The 19,415-nt window shown below is 51.1% G+C and overlaps 1 protein-coding gene across 3 annotated transcripts; it reads right to left on the minus strand.

The window, feature by feature from the left end:
- Positions 1 to 446: 446 nt before the first annotated feature.
- On the minus strand, positions 447 to 19,184 carry SGK2 (SGK2, serine/threonine kinase 2). 3 transcript variants are annotated; one of them, XM_017735152.1, is made up of 15 exons: positions 18,928 to 19,184; positions 15,161 to 15,312; positions 9,812 to 9,881; positions 8,606 to 8,663; positions 8,087 to 8,136; positions 7,461 to 7,518; positions 6,791 to 6,874; positions 6,356 to 6,487; positions 5,418 to 5,530; positions 4,884 to 4,920; positions 4,247 to 4,333; positions 2,891 to 2,986; positions 2,464 to 2,619; positions 2,012 to 2,101; positions 447 to 1,804 (listed from the first exon to the last, which is right to left on the minus strand). In XM_017735152.1, the coding sequence occupies exons 2-15, from the start codon at positions 15,210 to 15,212 to the stop codon at positions 1,649 to 1,651; spliced, it is 1,239 nt and encodes a 412-aa protein (XP_017590641.1). In that variant the 5' UTR covers positions 15,213 to 15,312; positions 18,928 to 19,184; the 3' UTR covers positions 447 to 1,648. The 3 variants fall into 3 exon arrangements, with proteins under 3 accessions (XP_017590641.1, XP_008632575.2, XP_017590640.1); XM_008634353.2 differs by lacking the exon at positions 18,928 to 19,184 and having other exon boundaries at positions 15,145 to 15,233; XM_017735151.1 differs by lacking the exons at positions 9,812 to 9,881; positions 15,161 to 15,312; positions 18,928 to 19,184 and adding an exon at positions 9,557 to 9,791.
- Positions 19,185 to 19,415: the final 231 nt, after the last annotated feature.

A 19,415-nucleotide genomic window follows, 5' to 3' on the forward strand; every position in this document is an offset into this window, starting at 1 on the left:
GAGGGCGGGGGTGTGGCGGGGCGGGGACAGGGCTGCGTACGCCCGGCCGCGGTCAGTGCGGGCCCGTGGCCGCGGGCCGCGCTTGCCAGCAGGGCAGTCCCGCTGTGCTGAAGCCCCTCTTGACGCTTCTGGGCCTTTGATTGTACTTGTGTCTAAAATCCCAATCCTGACAGCTGCAGGTTCTGCCCTGTGACGGTGGGGAGGCCCTGGCACGGGGTGCCCGAAGAAGCTGTGGCTGCCCCATCCCTGGAAGTGTCCAAGGGCAGGCTGGACGGGGTTTAGAGCGACCTGGGAGAGTGGAAGGTGTCCCTGGCCCTAGCCTTTAAGATCCTTAACCCTTTCATGATTCTGTGATCATCTTAAATTAGGGAATTTCTCTTTAAATTAAACAGTGCAACCACCCCCTACCCTCCTCCCCTCAGATCCAAGACAGCCATAGAAGAACGTCAGTGTTTGCACTTTAATATAAACCATGTCGGATTCCCAATGACTCCAGCATATACAAGATAAAGCCTGATAAAAAACCCAAACAATTGCTCCAGCACAAGGTTCCCCACAGCACGAGCATCACACAACTTTTAGAAAGGCCCTTGTTTATCCCTGTGTTGCACCAAGCCCCCTCTTCTCCCTACAGCAACAGCACAGAACAGCTTAACAAAAAAAAAAAAAGTGGGAAGTGACATTCAATGAATACACCATCATTTAAATTAAGGCAGAATAAATAACGGTTCCACAGCCGTGATGGGCATTTTCAGGTGAGTGCTGGAGCCTGGAGCGCAGCTACCACTCACTGTGCACTGCCCCGTGCTCATCACAGAAGTGTTGGTGTGCCTGGGACAAGTCAAGCACATGCTGTGAAAGCACCCCCCAACCCCAACCAGAGTTCAGCTATAAAGTTAACCTTTATTTTTCCAAGCAGCTCAGCCTCTTTCCCCACACCTTTGATCTGGGATTTTCCTCCTACAGAGTGGCTCCTCCATCACAGCCTCGTTGTTGCAGCAGTAGCATCCCAGTCCTGGACCAGAGAGATAATCCATTCCCTTTGAGGAGGGACAGACTGGCATGAAGGGTCACAGTGCAGTTCAGGACTTACAGATCTGAAGCTGCCTTTGGAGCAATAACTGATGAACAGTTTTTCCCTCAGCCCAGCTCAGTCCAGGATGAGTAGCTTGAGAGAGTTTACTTAAAAGAAGGAAGCCACTGTTCTTGGTGATGTGAAGAGTATCCTTCTCTGTGGAAGGCTTGGGGAAAGATATTGGACATAGCTGAGCATAGCTCCACAAAAAATAAAAAAAAAAAAATGTGTCCAGTTACAGGGCCATGGCTGTTGATGTGAATGATGGCACATTCCTCAACCATAAATACAATCACAGAGTGAATACAATTCTGCCAAGTAGCACAAGACACTCGGGGAAAATCATAATCAGTGTCCCACTTTCCCCGGCAGGGAAACATTCCTTTAGGGAGAAAATCCACCAAACAGCAAAAATTAAGAGCTCTGATCCATCCCAGCCAGTTAGTGTGTTAGTGCCAATTTCCTTAAACCATGAGCAAAGGATGGTACCAATCCTCTCAAAAGGAAAAGGAAAACAAAATAAACATAAAACCCAATCATTTAAAATATGGCTTCACAAAACCTTTGTAAAACTTAAATGTCCTCTTCAGCTGGTGCATAAGAAAATCCTAAAAATGCATCTGAGGCACTGGAGCTGCTGGCTGCTAGGTCAGGCGTGTGGGTGATGGAGGCAGAGATGGCTTCTTGGGTGAACTCGGGATCAAAGTGTCGCAGATCAGCTGGACCAGCCTAAGCCAAGGAGCAGAGACACACAATCATGGAGTGGGCAGACCCAAACCAGCCACTTGTGTTCAGGCAGTCCAACACAGCTGCTCTTCCAAAAGAGAGATCACCACTGCATCTGCAGGTCCCAACCCACACCTCAGAACCCTCGGTGCCAGCATGAGAGATCTGGAAAGGATCCCTTTGGTACAGCAGACAGAATTACCCACTTACCACATTGGGGTTGAATGGAGGAGTAATCCTCTTGTGATATAAATCATCCCAGTTTATTGGGCTGAAGAATACGTGGTTCTTTATCTCAAGCTGTACAGAAAGCAGGAAGGAGAAGTCAGTTTTCCACCAACCCTCCTTTTCCAGCACCTGGTCTCACAGCTTGAAGCAAGACTTGAAGTTACCACATACCCATATCCACAAATCCTTGATACACGAGGGTCATGGTCCAGGAATCCCTTGAAGGGAAATGACCCATTGGTGTCCTTAGCTGGCCACCACCCCTTTCCCGTTGGGGAAATCCAAGTCAACCCCATGTGTCCCTTGTAGGAGGCTGAAGGGACAGACTGTGTGGGAAGCTTTTTCCAAGGCAGTGCTGTTATGAAAGAAATGCTCAGAACAGAAATTTTCCCATCCTCCCTCCCTCCCTCCCGATCATAGTGGAGGCCACCTACAAAGTCTGTTTTGGCCCCCAGCCTCCTCTTCTGGTCCTTGTGGAGAAGTCCCTGGAGGATGTCACAAGCTGCCACAGTCTTGGTTCCTTGGATCTGTAGTGGCTTGTGGAGAATGTTGTCATACATCTGAGACACATCCCGGCTGTAAAAAGGAGGCTAATTTGAAAGAGAGGAGAAGCAGCCAGGTAAAACATGAGCTACCAGAAGGAGCCACAAATTGCAGGTCAAAATGAGTCCTGCCATGAGTAGATGAGGCAGACCTGCCACACCTCTGCTCAGAAGGGCAGAGGCAGGATTGAACCAGGTCGTTGATTCAGGATTTAGTTGTCTATCAAGTACCTTCTGAACACCAGACCAACCTCACACCACAGCTTTTGAAAAGAAAGTTTCCACCATGTAAAGTAAACCAACCTATTTCCAAACTTACCAGTCCAAAGAGCATTTCATAGAGGACAGCTCCTAGGCACCACCAGTCTACTGTCCTGTCATAGGGCTGCTTCTTTAGCACCTCAGGAGCCAGGTACTGGGAAGCCAGAAGGAAATATTTGAGTCAAATTATAAAGGAAGGGCTTTACCCTTATAAGCCCCAAACCTGGCTGCACATTATTCCTAATGTGTTGAGCAAACATTAGGAATAACGCAGATGTATTTCCTATTATTATCTAATAAACTCTCCATTTGCTTTGGTGCAAAGGCATTGAAAGAGACCTACCAAAGCCCTCAAAGTGTCCTTCCAGAGAACAGAAGGTTCTCTTCCTAGAGAGGATTTGTACAAGGGCTTGCCACCCACCACAGTTCAACCAACCAACCTGTGCCACCCTGACACATCACACCTCTAAAAAGCTGCAGTTTCCAGCCCCGGTAAGCCTGCCCAAAGCAGCAAAACTACCAAGAGCCACCACCAAAGAGCAACAGGCAAGAATTTGAGCATTCTGCAGAGCAGTCTGCCACAGAATTATCTCTGTGTGCTATCAGGCTCTGTCTAGAACAGGAAAACACCAACACAGAGAGCAAAACTAGAAAACAAAGCTCAAACATTCCTCCTTGTTTCATGCTATGCTATGGCATAAGAGGCATCCCCCTGGAAAAGGGGGGAAATTCCTGCCTCCTTCTGCTGAGTTTGAACACTGGAAGGTGTCATGTTTACAGAGCCTTTGTCAAGCTGTCTGGGGAATAGCTGAAGTGCTACCAAAATCCCCAGCAGGCTCCGTCAGGAGCAGGTTAAAAAGCCTCCAAGAAGCCAGACTGGAAACAGGTTTTTACAAATGCCAGCTGGAGCGCATTGGAGAAAAGGCATTTCCTCCCCTCTGAGCAGTGATCACATTCCAGAGGGAGCCTGGTGCTCTCCTCCATGCAGGGCATTCTGTAGCTCCTGCATGCACCAAGGACACACAGGAGAGCACAGCAAGATCCTGTGCACACCAGTACCAGCAGGCTCCTTGTCCTGCACCTCTGGGGTCTCAGAACTGGTAAACATCCTGCTCACAGGCTCCCAGGGACACTGTTGTCTCCACCTCCACAGCTATTTTCACAAGCCTGGCCATTTCCAAGTGCAGGAACCCTTGCCCCAATAACTGATTAATACTCAGAAATCGCTGTGTTGTTACAGGTAGAGCTGTCTCTGCTGAATAGGGAAGGCCTTATTCTGAACTCCAGCTTCAGGCTGACAGCCTCAGAGAGCCCATAATTTTTTGAGGTGTCACATAAACCCAAGACCCAGAGCAACAAGTGTCTGAAGGCTTCCAGCCCTCAGGTCACAGCAAAGCCCCAGCATATGCAGTACCTCAGGAGTGCCACAAAAGGTAGAAGTTGTCTCCTCTTGCTCCATTCCTTCTTTGCAGAGTCCAAAGTCTGTCAATACTATGTGTCCCTAAAGAAATGAGATATTTTAGCTTGTCCCACTCTTTCTGGAGAGGAGACAGGATTTCCAAGTATTCACCTATGCATTACATCTCATGTGGGTTTTAGTTTCCCACTGCTCATCTGCCCCCCCTCCCTCCCCTTGTGTTCATCCTACAGCACAGGCACTGGAGCCTATAGAGGAAATAAAGTCTAGATTTCTTTTTTTTAAATTTGTCTACAGCTAGATAGCCATGAAGAGATGCAGCACTGTGGTGATTTTCTGCTGCTTTATCCCAGAGCCAATTTATGTAACAGTCACCACCAGAGTTGCAGCAGTGACCTGCTCTTCACACCCCTGATCCCTACCCACAGCTTCTGGGAATGAGCCAAGGGCCCCAAATCCATGCAATCCTTCAGAGGGCAGACCCAGTCATCCTTCCCACAGAAGTGCAGTGGGGCAGACAGACAAAACCCCAACCCATGCCATCCATCAGCCCAGCTTGCAGAGCCACAGCCCTCTGTTTGTGGTCTTGACATTTTTAAAGGCAGCAGGAAGACAGCCCAAGCTGTGACTATACCTGGCAATCCAGGAGAATGTTCTCAGGCTTTAAGTCCCTGCAAGACAAAGTGCTGTTTGAGCAGATTTGGCCAGATATTTAGAAAACATGGATCTGAAACAGCATCAGCTAAGAACAGGAGCTAACAAAACCTCCCAATCCAGACCGCCAAGACCTTCCCAAATTGCAGATTCCCATCAGTATACATACATGCAAACATAGGTAGGCTGCTTTCACAGCCTATCAGGATCAAGCGTTAGCCAGGATTTCCATGCATGAAGTGTTACTGAGAGATATTTCTTACTTATTGAGCCAGTTTTCTTTTATATCTTTAAACTTAATACTCTCAGACAGATACTGGGAAAGGGAAAGAATGGCTTATTGCCTGTTGGGTCCTGTGCAGACCCTCTTGCAGGGCAAAGTGCCAGCAGCACAGTCTTGTCTGGGGTAGGAGATTCTTCAGCTATGCCAGTCCTGCTTTTCACTTCCCCAGTGAATCCCATTCCCTCGCAGCACTGCACCCCTGGCTGGGCAGGCTTGGTGCCCCTGCCTTACCTGTAGATGATGTTTAGGGAATGCAGGTACCCAATGGCACTGGCGACTTCTGCAGCGTAGAATCGGGCCCGGGGCTCACGGAAACAGCGCTCCCTTTGTAAGTGGAAGAAGAGCTATGGGAAGGTGAGAGGGCGGATCATGTCTCTAAATAAATGAAGGCTAATCTGGAGCAAGGGTGAAAGCCAGCTATATAAGTGACAAGCATTTTGCAGCAGGTAGCACATGAACAGCATGAAATAAGCCCAAGTCAAGTAAATTTAAGCAATCCAAACACCTTTCTAGAAATTGTTTCATTTGTCCTCCTCTTCATTCACAAAAATTAATAATTAGTTCTCAAATCCTCCATAATCTGCTGACCTGATTAAGCTCCTAGCTTACTACAACCCACAAGATGATTTCAGTGGTAGTATGGCCATGAGAAGTGGTACATGCAGAGAGCTGAACATGTGAAGGTCCCCAACATGAACTCAGCTTGGGCAGGATATCCGCTTTCACAATGTCTCCCAGCCAGTTTCAGATAGCACAGAAAGACAGCTGAAAAAGGTAAGCCTCTACAGGACAGAAAAAGTCTACAAAGTTGCAGTGGCATCACACACGAGCTTTAGACATGGATCCAGAGCTGGGCCAAAAGTGAGTTTCCCTAAAGCTCACCAACACCAATACTTACCATATTCTCCCCAGCATTTTCAAATGCCCCAACACTGCTTTTCTCAGCATCTTTACTTTGGGAATCATCTGACCCAGGTCATAGCCAGCAAGATCTTGACTGGATTTACAGGTGAGGCATCCTGCCAGGTATTCCTGGCTGCTCTTTGCCAGCGGTCAAAACAACATCATCCCTCAACATCATTATCTTCTGACAAGAAACAGTTTTAAATGAAGCAGCATGTTTGTGAAGGACCAAAAATGATTAAAACAAAGCCTGTAAGTGCACTCACCTCTCCTCCATTTACATAGTCAAGCACAAAGTAAAGCTTCTCCGAGGTCTGGAAGGAGTAGTGGAGTCCCACGAGGAAGGGGTGCTTGACATTTTTCAGAAGCACGTTACGTTCTGCCATGATGTGGTTTTGCTACCAAAAAGCAGATGAGGCATTAAGGTCTCAGGCAAGGGTCCAGCCCAGCCTGCCCTAGGGGCTCACTGCTGTTTTCAAAACAGATGGAAGCTGGGAGCCCACGAGGGTCATTCTCCAAAAGGAGAACAACTCCCTCCTATCTGACCCAATTAATCTGTGTTCTTTTGTTCTCATGGCACAGAGAAATCCGTGTTTAACACGTGAACTGCCTACATGAACACCAGGTACCCCAACTGCATTACCCAGAGAGCCCATACACCGAGCACTGTTTGCAGAAGTAGCCCAGGAGAGCAGACACACCTCCTTTTTCTTGAGGATGGTTTTCTTGTGCAACACTTTCACTGCATAAAAAGTCCCGTCACACTTGCGTTTGGCCAGGAGAACCTGCAACAGAAGGTCCTGGTCACAGCTTTCAGTCTCACCTTGGTCAGTGGTTCCTCATTAGCTCAACACTCTTGTGAGTGATCATACACAGAACGGCTTCAGAGGGCCAGATACAGGGTTTTAAAGACCAAGCTCCAGCCCTCTCAATTCCCAGCACTTTTTCATTGCCAGAAGAAAAACACACAATATCTCCACATATATCCCCTAGACACCCAATAGAAAATACTTTTGGAACATTTGGGGACAGTCCCCGTTAAAGTGAATCCTGGCTGTCTCCAAGGTACAGATTTCTCTGGAGATCTTTTGCTGAACAAGTCTGAAACTTATTCTGAATCAAGCACTGCTCCTTACCATCACCCCCTGAGCATAAAGCACCTCACTCTTCAGTCCTTAGAGAGGTTGCGGGACCTTAAAGTAAGAATGGACTATTAATAACTGTCTCAGGTCTTATTTAATCTCAGTCCCACTCAGGCCAGACAGCCAGAGAGGTGCAAGCAAAGGACACAGCCAGAAACTCCTTCAGAAACACATGTTCCTTCCAAGCTGCCTCTAAAGATCTACAGCCCACCTGCACAAGCCCACTTACTTTTCCAAAGCTTCCTTTGCCAATAACCTTCAGGAAGTCAAAGTCTGTTGGCTTGGCACTGTTGGGCAAGAATGAAACAAGTTAATGTTTCTGGGAGAGAAACATGCAACAGTGACACCACCATCAAAGCAGAGTTCCTGCTTGGAAAAATGAGTGTTTGTGAGTTTGTGAAAGGGATTAAAGGGCACTGGTGGGTGACCCTCGCTCCCAGCCAGCTCAGGATTCACACTGTGGGTGTCAGTGCACCCTGCAGAGCACCAAGAGCAGTTCCCAGGCTGAAGGCAGCAGCAGTGAAAGCACCTGTAAGGATAAAGTGATGCCTTACAGGGGACACAGTTTATCCCTGTTTCCAGAGAAAGGTAGTCAGGAAGCCAGCAGGGATGAGGAAGACCTTCTCTTATCACCTCTCAAAAGAAAAGGGACAAGAGGCTACAGATATGGCCAGGAGAAAATGATTATAAGTGCCAGCTACAGCTTAGTCTTGAAAGCTGGTGTATTGGTGACACACATGGTGTTAGAGGCCAAGAAATGTAATTATTGAGACTTCTGCAGACACAGGGACCTGCTGCATCCCCCAGGCAGATTTCTTCATGCTCCACACCCTACCTGGCTTTGCAGAGGCTTACTTGGGGTTAGCAGAAGGTCCAAGGTTGATGTTGTCAGTTGGTGTTGAAGGCTAGAGAAGATAACAAGAATTTTAGTCAAAAGGACTATGCTGCACATTGGGTTTTCCCTTCCTCAACACAGTGTCCCTCACACAGAGCCATTGATAAACACCCATCAGCAAGAGACCCAGCTGATACTTCGGCAAACCTTTCAGGTCTCTTTGGATGGCCTTATGCACACCCAGCACCACAGAGCTGCAGCCCCCCTCTTCCCAAAGACAAGAGGATACATACACATACATGCTCTTCCTCCTCTTCCTGCTCCCTAGGAATCTTCCCCTCCCCAGACTCTGGGAACATTGTGCCTTGTCCAAAAGGGCCTCTCTGCTGTTTTTCTTCGCCCAGCATCACCCAGAGGACAAGGCAGCAGTAAGACTGCCAGCAGGCTAACACAGGCTCTCTCCTTGTTTTTCATCTAAAAGCACCAGCCCCCCTCTGTCCCAAAGGTGAGGATCTGCTTGTTCAGAGCCATGATCTTACCTGGGTGCTTTTGTCTGGGCTCCGGGAACGATCCATTAAAAAAGCAACTCTCTCAGCACTTGGGAAAAGAAGAAGTAGTCAGTGTTGAAAACAAAATCCAAGGGAGAAACAGCTTCACACCATTAACTTTCCAGGGAGCAGTGCAGACCCCAGTGCACCCCATCCATCACAGGAGGGCTGAGCTGAGTTCCCCAGCACTGCTATCCCCAAAGGATGGGGATGCCCACACTCTGGAGGAGGCAGGGAGCAGTGTGTGCTGACAGGAGGTTAGGGGAAAAGGGTTCCTGGGTGCACAAGCACATGAAATGTCTGCCCTTGACTTGCAATAGCACAAAGTGCTCAGGGCACCAGCACATGAGGACCAGCACAGCCCCAGCAGCAACACAGCACCAGGCCAGGTGAAGTCACAGCTCTCCTGGCCAGACCCCTCTCGAGGCAGCTGCAGCCCCCACCCCACTGCCCAGGGATACCACAGCCCAGTGAGTATCCCCACAGGGCAGCCAGGAGAGTCCAGCCGGGTCCAGACCAGGGCAGCTCAGGGCTGTTGACATTGCAGGAGAGCTGCCATGGCAGCCAGGACAGGCTCGGTGAGCAAAAGCATTAAAGACCAGGGCTCTTGTCTGCCTGGTGCAGCTTTTGCTGGGGCTGGAAGAGCTGGACTTGAACACTTGTTGGTTCAGATCCATCCTGCCTGAGCATCACTGGGCATAGGTGGACCCTGCTTCAGGGATTCCTCTCTTTGGTTTTAAGGGTTCCCCCATGCTCCTTGCAAAGGCCAGAATTAAGGAGATAACACAAAACAAACAGCTCTGCTCCCTTCTCCCCTACCCCAGAGAGCTTTGACTCCCCCTCACATGAAGGCTCTGAAGGCTCCCCTCCCCACAGCCACTCTCTGCCCTACCCCTCCCAAAAAGGGGGTCCAAAGACCCCACCAGCCTCCCCACATCTCACCTGTGGGTGCTCCCACTCGCTGCCCCCACACAGCACCAGGCACAGACCCCCAGCCATTCCAAAGAAGCCCCTCCTGTGCAGCCAGGCTGAGCATGGCAGGAGCTGCCGGGCAGCAGCGGATACTGGCAGCTGTCCCCAGGGACTGCCCACATCTGCCCAGTGCCAGCCAGCTCCATCCGCCACCCAGCCAGCGCAGGGGTTATCGGGCTGAGCTGTTAAAGGGCTCCCATCCCACTGGGAGGGTTTCATACTCACTACAAGCAGAGCCTGGAGCCGGAGGCCTTGATGGTTTGTTCTATCCTCTCCCGGCCGTGCTTGATGAGTTCTGTGAGGAAAGTTGGAGCACCGAAGCCGATTAGCTGGCAGCGTGATCACAAGTGCACAGAGGCACATTTGTTCTTCTCTGACCTTGCTCTTCTCTCCACAGCCACCCTCCTCCCCCTTCCACTCACATACCAAAATAACCGGGAAATTATAGGAACCAGGACATCTTCCCTCCCAGCTTCACCAGGAGCCCTCAATAGCTCACAGGACAGCGATGAGTGCCACAAAACAGACACCTTCTCTGGTGGCCAAGGGGACTCAGGCTAAAGCACCACTGACAAGCCTTCCTGAGCCACCCCTGTGTCCCCAGGGGGAACAAGGAGAGTGCTTACAAGGACAAGGTTGTACTGGGATACATCACACACTTGGCACATCCACTGTCCCTTTCATCCAGGACTCTGCGAGTAATTAGGGACATGAATGAAACCTTTCAGGCCCTGCAGGAGGTAAGCCAGCACACACACAGCACAGGAGTGACTTGCCCAAGGACACATAGCCAGTGCCAGAAGCTGGGATTCCCACCATGGAGCATCCCTGCTGCTCAGCCGTGCAGGCGGTTGCCACCACTCATCATCATCATCACCTCTCCCTTCACAGAGGGGCAGCCCTGAGCCTGCTCCCTGCTGCTGCACAGGCTGAGCCAGAGGGAAGCCCAAGGAGAGCAGCCTGTACAGAGGAGATCCTTGTTTTGCTTAGGAGAGTAGATAGCAAGATTATTTCAAGACTCAGTTTTACTCAGTTCTGCCACTGAAGGGAAAGGAAGAATCAAAGCATTCACAGAAACATGTGTTTACCTCAATTTAAAAAGAAGGGGCTTTGTGGACATAAGCAAGTTGTGTCCATAAATATCCTGGAATAGCTCTTCTACAGGGAATGGACAGCACCAACTGCCAGAGGCCATCTCTCTGGGCAAAGAATTTGTAGGACAATGAGTTTTGAGGCAAACGAGTCCATAACAGAGCCCTTCCCGCATGGATATTTGGATCTACCAGGCAGAGGGACCTGTGAAGTCCTGAGAGCCACTGAACTGGCCCCACCAGCAGATCTGGGGGCAGCTCTGATGAGCAGCCAAAAAATTAAGCTGTGGGTTTAGAGTTTCTGAATGGATAAGAAAGGGAAAGCAGGAATTTAAAGCAAAATCCACAAACCATGCAGAGGGAAAACTTACAACCTCAGTCTGGTCCGAGCCCCTGACCTTGTCCGTACTTTGCCCTGCAGCAGGTCCAAGATCCTGTCCCAGCTGGCACCCACCAGCGGGGACAGCACACAGACAGCACCCAGACAGATCAAACCCCATCTCCTCCCACTGGGCATAGTCCTTTCCTGGAGAGTCTGGCTTTCCCTGGCTCCCTGAGGTCTGCTGAAGGGCATCCAACACCTGCCTCGGGTCTGCATCTGTCCCGCAGGCTGGGCAGGTATCATGGCCACAGCAGAGGGACATCAGTGCTGCTGTCTCTGACCAGACAACACTCACTGAAGGCTCAGGGCCAGGGAGGAGGTTGGCACAGCGGATGGCCAGGGCACACAGGTGTGTGTGGATAAGCCCCAAGCTGCACATGGCAGCAGTACGTAGAGGAGTGAAGGTTCCCACCCCTGCTCAGGAGCCTCTTGCCAGAGCAGCCCAACCGAACACCTCACTCCTTCTCCCTGCCTGCAGCTCCATCAGGTGATACAGCCCATTTCCTCCAAATCTGAACCCCCACAAGCCTGGGTTTGGCCCCAGGGTCAGCGTGCTGCCACTGCTCCAACCCCAGACTTGGGGGGAACATAACGACTCAGGCACAGATGGAGATATCACAGCTTGGACATCTTGGAGAGCACATGGGCAAGCCATGGAAACACATCCATCTGCTTTGGAGGTATTTACTAGCAGCACAGGATGCAGGACAAGTTCCTGGCTTGCTCCAAGGGGCTTGGACAAGCCTGTTTTAGCAACCTGCAGCTAGGCAAGAGCCCCTTCCAGCCTGGCAGCCCGTTAATGCCTCCCTCCACCAACCCTGTTCTGCTCCACTGCCTCTTTGCTGGAAGTGAAGCCACTCAACAAGTCCCTGCTGACCAAGGACAGCCTTTTCCAGAAAAGCTTTTTCATTAAAGGGACTTGCTCTGAGGTTAAAGTCTCTGGCACTGAAGTACCATACCCATTTTTAGGATGTGTATATCCGCATCCCATATCACTTTCTATTCAGCTTCAGAGCCACCTTCCCCAGCCCAAGTCCACCTTCAAAACCAGGTTAGTTTGTGGTTTAAATCTCACAAGCAGTCGAGCAGGCTTTTCTTTATCACTAACAAACCCTACTCCCCCTGAAGCACAAAGATTTCCTGAGCGCACACACTGAACAACAGAACCAGAAATAGGTCACAGAAATACGCTGGAATCCTTGGTTATACATGCCCAGCTGCATCCCTCCTTGTGCCTGCTGGTGCAGCACAGATGCTCCAGGCACGGCCAGGGCCACGGAGAGCATCGGCAAGCAAGTCTAGGAGTTTCCCAGTATAATGTGACTATTACACACCAGGAATAACCCCTGCACCCTGCTCCCCACTCCTCAAAGACGATTTCACCCCAACTCCCAGCCAGAGGCATCCCCCAGGAACGAAGTCCCCGCTCACACAACAGAAAGCCGCTACTTACAAGTTGGAGCAGTTACTGCAGCTAAATCTCCCCCCACCACACATCCCTCAGTAACATACGTTTGCTTCCCAGCACAGCACGAGCAGCTCCCTCTTCCTTGCACAGTTCTGGCAGTGCTGACCCACATTCCCATGCTAGCCCAGCGTTATTTGCTACAAACACATTACTAATGCAACGCGTACCCTGCACGGAGATACAACCTCACAGCCTCGTCATCTGCGGGCTGCCTCCCACCCTCCTCCCTGATGTCACCGCTCTCGGCAGCCTCCCCTACCTAACCTACATTGCAAACCCCTCCGAGCGAGTCCCTCGTCCTCTCCCGCTCTGGTTATACAGAAGGGCTGGCTGCCAGCATGGAGAGGCATGGCAGGGCTGTCACCGGGACAGCAGGTGATGCTTTGGAAGAAGCACAGAGTTTGGAAGGGCAGGATGGAGAGAGGGGCACCGAAGGCAGCCCACAGCTTTCACCCAGCACAGGGGCTGCTCTCAGCCTAAGGGGGAGGTGCCCCAGTTTCAGTTCAGAGAAGAGCAGGGAGAGAGGTGGGAAGGAGGATTCCCGCAAACACGTGCTTTTACTGGGGAGAGGAAAAAAAGGCTCAAGTTTTCCCCAGCTACAGATCTAAGAGATAGCTGCAAGCCAGTACTGAACTGCACTTTCATTCCCATTGAGGCACTACAGTAAGTCCAGGAAGAGGTTAGGAAAGACTTTAAAGCACTTCTGTATTTGAGGAAGCTTTCTTAGCCACCCTCTGGAGAGCTCCTGGCTTGTCCAATTTTCTCCTGCAGATCCTGGGACACTGAAAACCAAAGCAGGAGCCCAGCCAAGCAGCCATGGCTCGGGGCAAGCTGGAGCCCACAGACAACCAATCCTTGAAATTTTAGAGAAGAGCTGTATGCAGAACTTAAAGAAAACAGCAGGTGGCTAAAGTTTGAAGCACTTGGCAGAAAAATAATTCCATGAAAACAAGTCACTAAACATACCTGGGAGCACATCTGCCAGAGGCTGAGTCCTGAAGCACGGGAAGCAGCCCACAACCAGTGAGTGCAGAGACCTCTCACTCCCCCCATTTCCCATCCTTGCACCAGCCCACCCTGTTAGGCCAGGAGCCCAAAGCCCCTTCCTAAAACCCAGAGGGGAAGAGCTTTGTTTCCTGCAGCAGTTCATTTAGCCCCTAAACACAACCACCCTCAACCCCTCAAAGTGATCGTGCCACTGCTGGTGCCTCACTGCAACACTTTAAAGAGAGCAGGAAAAGCTGCCCAGCTGCAAAAGATGAATAGACACCTGCTAGCTATACCCTAGGAGTGAGAATTTAGGTGGGAGGGGTAGTTTTGGGTGGGGAGGAAAGGGTGTAGGTTGTGGCTAGGAGCAGATTACAGCCTGGCAGGCAGCTCAGGTGTTCTGAATAATTTTTTACAAGTCAGCTGGAAATTTGTCTGCCATCCAGTGGTTTGGAGGAAGGTCAAAACTGGCATTTGGTTTAGGTCAAACCCTGAAGGAGCTGCTTTTTCCACTGTCCTCAGGAATCCTGGAGGGCTGCAGCCAGGGCAGCCAGGCTGGTGCTTTGCAGCACTGTTAGCTGCAAACATAAACACGCAGGGAGCCTGGTGATTTGAGAGACCAGGGACTAAGCTCTGAGCAAAAGGGACCTGGGAGAAGGGCTGGTGTCTTCTCTCTCTTCGTTAAAAATAAAGCAGTCACTTTTTGCTTCCATTGTAATTTCCTACAAAATCTCCCTGTGTGCAGCTGCAGCAGCAGGAAAGCAGCTTGCAGAGCAATTTCAGTGGTGGGTGCAAGGAGGAGTAAAAGCCAGGCTGTGGGCAGCATTCCTTGTGGGAAGCAGAACAGCCACCATGGGATGGGTGGCCCTCACTCCAGACTGCAGCTATTGCGGGAAATCACTTGGGACATCTGATGTGCTTGGTGCCATGTGTAGCAAGGAAGGGGAAGCAGCATTTTGCTTGAAATGTTGCCTTCTCTCAGGTCAAAACCTGATTTTTTGCTCAGCCAATATTCTCAGGCTATCAGCTTTGACATCTTTTAAGAATATCCCTTAACATGTTTTTCTTTTCTCCAGCTTTGCCTCCACTTGCATTGAAATTGTCAAATTTCAGAATAATTTCATCAGTTAACTTACATTTTCTAGTCAGTGCCTTCTGCTTTTGTTTCTTTAATGAAAATCTCGGTGCTATCAACTTGATTTTAATTTCCATAGGAAGAGGCATCTTTAATTAAAACCCACTTCCTATCTAAAGACGAGAAAGCAGAAGGATCCTGTAAGGCAAATTTTAACTGCTAGAATGCATAAAACACCTAATCTGATGACAGATAGTGATGGTAAAATGATGTTGGGTCGGTTTTGTCCATCCTAGCCGCTCTGTGAGGGTCACTGACACTCCGGGGCTGGGTGTCACTCAGGACCAGGTGTGCGATGCAAAGGTGCCACCTCCCCTCACACACGAGTCCCCTGTGTGTGTCCCATGGGAACCAGGCTCCCTGCAGCCCTTGCTGGGCAGGCTGAGCCCAGCTGGAGCCCACCGGGAAGGCTCTGCAGCCCAACACTAGTGGGAGACCTCCATGGGGAAGTCTTCTCCATGCCCTCACCACCCCCAGGGCTTAGTGACACCTTACCATCCAGCAGCATTACCCTTTGTCTTGGCCAGGGCAGTGGAGGAGGGCTCCATCCAGGCCACGAACATTAAACAGCTGAAATAATCTCCTCTCCTCACAGCTGGGGCAGGAATCCAGCTGCTGGCTCCGGGTGTCCTCGGGAAGCAGAGCGTGCAGATGTTCCTCTGTCTGCAAAGGTGAAGGGCACAGAGTAAGAGCAGAAACAAGTCCCTGGGTGCAGCACTGGCTGCCTGCCAGCCAGGCATGGCTCTGGGACACAGGGACAGCTCCTGACCCTCGTTTGGGCAGCACCCACTCAGCATTCAGTCTGGTGGAGGTCACTGGGGGGCTCTGCCATCACCCCGGTGACAAAGTGCTTTGGGACTGGCAGACAGGGGGAATGGAAGAGAGCTGAGTGGTTTGGCTTCTGTACCGCAGAAGAAATTTACCCCAAAGCTGTTGAATTCATGTATTTCTGCTCTTGGGAAAGGATTTGGGGTTTAGATGCTTTTGAGGAGCTAAAACCCGTACCCGGGGTGACTGCCCTGACACTGGTGGCTCCCTGGCACAGGAGAAAACATTCCCTGGAAGCACACGGACACATGGCCCACCAGAAAATGCCCATCCTCACTGGAGATTCAGCATCAGACACCACCAGATGCCTGGGGCAGCCGCAAAGGGCTTTGCCTGTGGAGCCCTGTGGCTCTCCCTGGAGAGGTGACCATGGTGAGCAGTTGTCACCATGATGACAGGAGTGGGACAGGTAGGTGTGAGCAGGGTTAGCCTCCTGCCCTCCCCACGTGTAAGAGGTGAGACTTTCCCCTGGCCCTGTCCTGTGTGCCCACAGCTGGTCACCCCCTGCAGCAGCTCTTGTCCCTCACTGACCATCGGCCGTGCCCGTGGCTGGACAGGTTAATGCTGTGCTGAAGGCACTTCTGAGTGTGGGAGCCCTTGCAGGGCACACACATCACACAGGCACGTGTCCCTGCAGGTGCCAGCAGGGTGACCGTGCCCCCTTACACCAGCACTGACCTTGGCCCGTTCCCCTGCCCAGCACCCACGCACTCCTATGCAAAATTAAACAATTCCTGTGCAGCTGCTGATCTCAGGGCTGGGTTTTGCCAGCATTGCTGCTCTTCTGTGTCTGGCTGCTGTTTCCCTGCCCTCCAGAGAACACATCTGTGCCAGGAAAACCTCTGGCTGGACCTGAGTTCAAAGGTGAGGAGCAGCTCTGGGGAAATTTAACCCCTTCTGTGCACACCTCCTGCCTGGACCTTGTCAGGCCATAGGGGGAGCAGGCTCTGGCCACAGAAAGGGAATTTTTGCAGCTGCACTGGCACAGCTCAGAGCCTCCACACACTGCCTGTACTTGGAAACATTTTCTTTTCCACCAAGGAAGGGAAGCTACTTTCACATCCCCAAGCCCTATAAGGGGTCAAGGGCTGCGTGGTCCTTCTGTGGCTGAGTTGGATCCCTCCAGGCAGAGCCATCCCAGGGAAGCCACATTTGCAGCTTCTCTGGGACAGGACATATCCAGTGGGAACAACAGGTCCAGCCCATTGTCTCTACACACAGAGAAGCACCCTCTCTCTCACACACACAATATTTTATATGTTATTTTAGAGGGAAAGATAATCCTAATCTCCCTATCTAGCAATATCCATAACCATAATCATAAAAGTATCACTGAAGTGAAGCCACACAGTCCTGAGCAGTTGGAATTGCAGGGAAGGTCCAGATAAGGCTAAATCAAATACTTCTCTAGAAAGCACAGAGCAAGAGTCCGTGGATCTGCAGTGAAAGCTGACCTAAAATATTTGGCTACTCAGTTATCTCTGCTGGGTAAGAGCTAAGATAGAATAGGACAGGGTGGGATAGGATAGGACGTTCTTTAAAAGCCCAGAGGCTATTTGTTCATTTTAGGAGGATCCATAAAAGACTAAATAGATTACTGGTGACCATTGCAGTTCTTTAAAATATTTCTCTTTTTTTCCCTCTCTACATTTTTCTTTCAGCTTCAAAAAACCAGGGCTCTGCCTGAGGCTTTGCCTTTGATTTTGCCAAGGAATCTCACATAGGTGCTGGGATATCTCCCCATGGAGAAAGGAGACAAGAGGAAGCCACTGGGGATCAGGTTTTTATTCCAAAGGACAGCTAAGGTGGGTTTGAGCAACTCTTGCCACTTTTCATGCCTCTGTTTCTGTAAATATGAATGCGGCAGAATGATTACTGATCTCTTGTAAAGCCTTTACATCTTCTGAGGAATAAATTCCTGAGGTTATTATTGCCATTAAATTAATTGGCTGGACTTTTTTTTGCTCCCAAGTGCTTTTCAAGTGTAGGCACAGTCTCAGTGAATAAATAACACGTGGTTGGAAGCAGCCTGACTGTAAGTGGCCCTTCCTGGCCAGCCTTGTCCTTGGGGAAGGCTCAGCTCTCCTGCTTGCTGTCCCCTCCTCTCCTTCCCAGCTGCACTTCAGGACACATTACAGCCCGTGTTTTAGGGTCTTTAAAAAAAAAAACGAACAAAAAACAACCACAAACCCAAAAAACACAAACACCAAAACCTGTTTTTTGGGGTGAATGCCTCTTTTCCCCTGTAGCACAGCTCAGTGTGACACAGGGCCACCACCCACAACTCAAACCCCAAATGTGCTCAGCCTGGTGGGGACAAGGGCAGAGAGGCAGTCTCCTGGCTGGATTGAGCAGGGTTTAGCAGTCCAGGAGTGGCTCTGAGAGCTGCACTGCCCGGACCCAGGCCCTCACTGCTGGCACAGCACTGGGTTTGTGAGGATAGCTTATAGGTGCAGTGTCCCTGGGAATGCCTCCCCTCCGCCTGCTCCACCCCTGAGAGCTGCCAACTCCAGCTCCTCTGCATGGGATATATGTTTTCACCCCTTTTTATCCACGTGCAAATCCTGGGAAGCAACTGGTGCTGGCACAGCCAGAGAGTGTCTCCAGCAGAGTTATACATACTGGATCCAGTGAGCAGCCCAGTCCAAGCTGGGCTCAAGGCATTGCCAGGACCTGTGAGCCCCTGCACAAGAGCAGCAGAGCTGTCCTGAAATCTGCCAAGCCCAGCTCTGTTCCCCTGCTCTGGAACTGAGCAGGAACAGCCGTCCCTGTCCTGCCAGAGAGGGGGTTGGGAATGCCCTCTTAGAAGGCTGCTGGGCACAGCACCCCTGAGCTTCACCAGGCCGGGCCCCGAGACTCTCACAGCTCAGGAGACCACAGCCAATTCACAACCTGAAATTTCCGGTGTAAACTTCACCCTTCTGGTGCTGGCTGCAAATTCCAGTGGAGCCCAAGGCTCCTTTCCATGTGCAGGTGGCCCAGGAACATGCGGACACACACAGTCGGTCTCTGCTGATCTGCCAGCTCCTGGAATCACCCAGATCAGGAACACCTGTGGGTGCTCCCCACAGGAGCTCACCCAGTGAGCTGATGTGGGGCTGCAGGGACAAGCAGGGTGGTGGAAGTTCCTTTGATGGAACTTTCCTGAGGGAGGCACAGCTAGTGCCATAAGTCTTCCCAACTACTGCAGCATTTGCAGGGGGAGCAAGGAGGCTGGTCATCTCCTCTCTGGACTTCTCCACAGCTGGGAAACAACCCCGCTGCTGGAACTCAACCCCCCTCCACTTCCAGCTGCTGGCCCTGAGGAGCAGCTCTTCCACTGGCCAGCCGGGCTCTTGGCAGCAAGGGATGAGTCCTTCACAAAACCCTCTGCTCCTCCCAAAGGGGTTCAGGAACTCATTAAAAGAAGGGAAAGTCACAATCATCCCAGAGAAAGCAAATGGGCATTACCTGCAGAGACAGGGCTCCCAGGATCCGGCAGCAGGGCTGGCGGGCACTGCCACACTCTCGCTGTGGGAAGCAGCTTGTACTGCTCCCTCCCGTTGTTTTTATTTTGGCAATGCAGTCTGAAGGTCGAAGAAAAAATCCGAAGGAGTGGCTTGTGGCAGGCAGTAAATTATTACCCTGGACCGCTCTCCGAGGGGACCAAGGCACAGGGAGCCGGGGTGGGAGAGGAAAATCCCTCCTTGGGGGGATTAGAGGGCAGCTCGCTGGCAGGGAAGTGCAAAGGGTCAGAACAAAGTGCTCTGTTTGCCGGAGGCTGTGCCGGGTCACATGCCAGGTCCCAGCAGAGGTAGTGAGGCATGGGTCACCTCCCAAACGCCAGCAAGACCTCCCGGCTGTGGACATGACCTCTTGCCAATCCTCCAGCAACCCACAGACCTTGCCAGACAGGAAGGAGCTGGGTGAGGGGGAGCCTTGTCCTCTGGCAGCACTGA

The sequence above is a fragment of the Corvus brachyrhynchos genome, unplaced genomic scaffold (genome assembly GCF_000691975.1).
Source record: "Corvus brachyrhynchos isolate BGI_N302 unplaced genomic scaffold, ASM69197v1 scaffold125, whole genome shotgun sequence".
Classification (NCBI taxonomy): domain Eukaryota; kingdom Metazoa; phylum Chordata; class Aves; order Passeriformes; family Corvidae; genus Corvus; species Corvus brachyrhynchos.